We start from the raw sequence: 3,814 nt of genomic DNA on the forward strand, positions 1-3,814 counted from the left end.
CAGAAAAAGCAAAACAAGCACACTGACAAGTGGAACGGCAGAAAATAACACTACTACGCAGAGTATCTCTTAGCACACTAGTAAACGACTTCTCAGTTGTTTTGAGTCTATACGAAACAGAAATAGACAGACATAGCAAACGAAGTAAGCAGTAACTATAGTAGTAAGTAGCTAGGTAGCGGCAAGTTCTAAGATAACCTCCTGGAAATACAGTCACATATCTCTGCAATGCAATCAGAACTTCTTCGTTGTCTTACCCCTCTTCTTCTGTTTCTTATTCTTCAGCAGAAACTTCTTAAACTCCCTCGGGTACCACTTATCATCCAACATATCCAAAAGTTCAGAACCAATCATGAAACACAGATAGGGATCCACAGTAGCGTATTCCACCTTCTTCAGATCAAGCGTATCATTCCACCAGTGACTTCTCCAGCGGGAGAACCATTGAACCCGTTCATCAGGCCTAATCACGTCCCAGTGTTTTCCGAGAACGGCCTTAGCAAGACGATCTAGGTCATAACGGCCTAGATCCAAATCATCTCTCTTCATACCTTTCACAGCTAAAACATTGAGGTCTACAGGGTTAGCAAACTTGATGCCGTGGTCATCCTCAAGCCTCTTAATAACAGCGCGCATGTTCATTCCAACAGCAATAACCCTAGGGTTAGCGAAGAAGGCTATAAGAGCCTTAGGGATATGCTCGTAGTGAGGGTGCGGGAGGCGGTAAAGGAAGCACTGGGAGCCGATGCAAAGCTGGAGGAGGTGGTAAGGAGTTTTCTCGGGATTCGGATAACGCCGAGTGTCGATGTCCCAGTGCATGAGATCCGGGTTGCGGTCGGCGCAAACTCCGACGAGAAGGCAACCGTGCTTGTTGTTAGCAGTGGACTTCTGGAGGTCCTGAAACCATTTGGTGGTGGTCTGGTAGCACTCAGAGAAGAGAGTGAGGATTCTGTGCTCACCGACGTAGACAGTGTAAGGATCATAGTCCCACTCAAGGTCATGGTACTCGTTGTTCTTCATTTTGTCTTCCTCCTTCATGTCAATCACAGAGATTTCCAGAGGCATTTTTGGGATAAAACTTGCTCTGAAAGGAAAAACGTACAGAAGATCGTGAGAGAGAGAGAGAGAGAAAAGGATAGTGGGAGCAGTCGAGAAGAGTGTGAGAAGTGAGAACTCTGAGTATCAACAGCTATCAAGCAGGGGTATTTATAGGTAGGTGTTTATGGGGCAAATTCGGAATATTTGGAAAATTCTTTTGCTTGGGCGATACTCATACTGTTTTTATAACAATACACACTCATTTCCTCTTTATTTGCATTTTCACATATACCCCCTCCCCCTCTATATGTTTTATTGTATCCTTTTTCCAATTTGTTTAAAACTAACCCCTACTTAAGAAGTTATAGATACTGAGTTTTATATATATATTATAAAGTTTAAATACACACTGAAAATTTGATAAGTTGTAATTTTGTATCAAACCTTGTCATAAAGTTTATCTAAAATATCTTAAAAAATAATGTCCTCGTGCATATAAGAAATCAAATGAATTAGCCACGTACTGAATAATTACCATGTCACTTTATCCTTCGTGTCGAACTTTTTCATATCCCAGACTCTCTATGGAATATTTGTCCGTTATGTATTAAACTTTACGAGGACTATTGAAAAATTTAAAAAGCAAAAAGCGTAGAGAAAATCAAATCAAACTGAGGTAAAACTGATATGTACTATGTACATTAATTTGATTTTGTTAGGCACTTAATTAGAGTGATTGACAATATATTTAATATATATAATTAGATAATTACCCGACGATTTTTTTTTGAAGGACATCAGTACTGGTTGACCTAAAAGATATTGAATTCTTTTTGGTTAAATCAATTAAAGAAGATAAAAAGGTAAATTTTAGTCAAACATAGTAAATTTCAGATCTATAAACAAACAAGAAAATGATATCTAAAATGAAGTAGAAGCGGTAAATTATCGAAGCCTTTCATTTCTTCTCTTCACCAATCGGTGAAGATGACTGTTGTAGAAAATTTATTGGAGGATTGTTTTCTTTCTTTTTTTTTTTTAAAGAGATTACAGAGGAGAAGGAGAGAAAAAAAACCCCCTTTCTAGGAAGGTCTCCTTCCTATATATAGTCATGGAGTCATTGACATGTATTTGGGCCATAGCCCCCCTTACTTCGCGTCCGCTTTCGTCGTTCGGTGAATACGTGGTTTGGCGTAAATAGTGTCATCTTTCTTTATCTCATTGTTTGGATGTGGTCCCAATTGGGTCGACCACAACGGTCAGATTTTGACCAATACAGTTAGTCCCTTCGTCTGCTGGAGTCGTCCCTTGTCGGGCCCGGTAGATGGATGATGATTTCCGTTTGTCTAGGAGAAATCTGACTGCCTGCCCCTTAGGTACGATTTTCGGAATCAAGCAGCGTATTGGAACCCTTTCGATATCTTTGAACCATTGCGGCTGTTTTGGAACCGAAACGTCGTTTGGATTGAAACGTTGTTCGTGGTTACCGCCATTATGACACACATTCCCGGAAAATTGAAACATTCCGTGCCCTATCAGATTCGATTGGCGACTCTTGGGTTTCGTGCTTGGGGGGATTTATGTCTCCTATAAATAGAAGGAAGACATCATTCGATTGACACACTTCCTTGTCCTTTACTTGAAAGAACTTCGCGAATATACTTTCTTCCTGATAATTTGAATTTTTATTTGTCCCCAGCTAACCGAAAACTTTTCATTCTCCCTTTTCTTTGTCTTTTTGCTTCACCAAATTGGCACAATGGCTGGTGATTCTTCTCGCGCTGACCTCTCTATCGCAATTCCGGCACCGGAAATTGATGATCTGGCCACCGGAGGAGCAGAAGTGGTGGAAGATAAGGAGGTCCCATCAGTAGCCGAGATCTTGCCTCGCCCCGGGAAAGCATGGACCGACTTCTGTAGTCCCGCCGGGGAGAAGCCGAAACATGTTCACTCTGTTATAAGAGAGGAGGAGATTATAGAATTGAAGGCTAGGTGGGGAATTCCTCGCTACATCAAAATACTGCCGGTAGTAGGGGACGACATAGTCCATTTTGACCGCCCAAGGTACTGCGTGTTCTATGCCTACCTCTTTCTTATTGGATACATGCTTCCTTTCCCTCTCTTGGTGGTGGATTTCTGCCGTTTTTACGAGGTATGCCCTACTTAACTTTCGTCGTACCTATATAAGTGTTACACCTCATATTTTCGTACATGAAAGTACGCCATAAATAAATTAATGAGAGCCCAAAAGTGAGATGTCACATCCAGCAGTATTACATTACGGTGATGTCGCGTTTCACAGTATTAAGTTACGACGATGTTTCACCTTGAAGTATTGTACGTTAAAATTTCGTTTTCAGTTAACCGATGTAAGACTCGGGGATGAGATCATCTTGATGTTAACGTACTTACGTTATTTATAGCAAGCAATAAATAAGTGTTATGAAGAATAAGAGGGTACACGGATTAATGAAAACGAGTTTTGTTGAAAGTGGTCAATTTGGAATAAAATACGGGTCGAGCGATAATACCCGATAATTATGAACTAGTACCATGTAAGGTACCATATGACCTCGGTAGTATATTATATAAAGTATATATGAAGTATATTAAAATAAGTTGAATTTTAAGTTATTTGGAGTAATTTTTAAATTATGCGAGTAATTGGTTAATTATCGGGTAACGGAATATTACCCGATTAACTAATAAACAGATAAAAACCTAATAGCTATCCCCCACCCACGTGGCAAGAAGCCATAAAAAGCTAGAAATGACT

At 40.0% G+C, this 3,814-nt stretch overlaps 1 protein-coding gene across 1 annotated transcript; it reads right to left on the bottom strand.

Annotated features, from left to right (window-relative positions):
• Positions 1-234: 234 nt before the first annotated feature.
• LOC138878037 (uncharacterized) lies at positions 235-1,065 on the bottom strand. Its single transcript, XM_070157693.1, has one exon. It carries the CDS (start codon positions 1,063-1,065, stop codon positions 235-237), a length of 831 nt encoding a protein of 276 aa, XP_070013794.1.
• Positions 1,066-3,814: the final 2,749 nt, after the last annotated feature.

This window comes from Nicotiana sylvestris, chromosome 9, assembly GCF_000393655.2.
Source record: "Nicotiana sylvestris chromosome 9, ASM39365v2, whole genome shotgun sequence".
NCBI classification, from domain to species: domain Eukaryota; kingdom Viridiplantae; phylum Streptophyta; class Magnoliopsida; order Solanales; family Solanaceae; genus Nicotiana; species Nicotiana sylvestris.

Bases quoted from the DNA above. Each gene is read 5' to 3' on its own strand.
- LOC138878037 (XM_070157693.1), bottom strand. From the start codon at position 1,065: ATGCCTCTGGAAATCTCTGTGATTGACATGAAGGAGGAAGACAAAATG.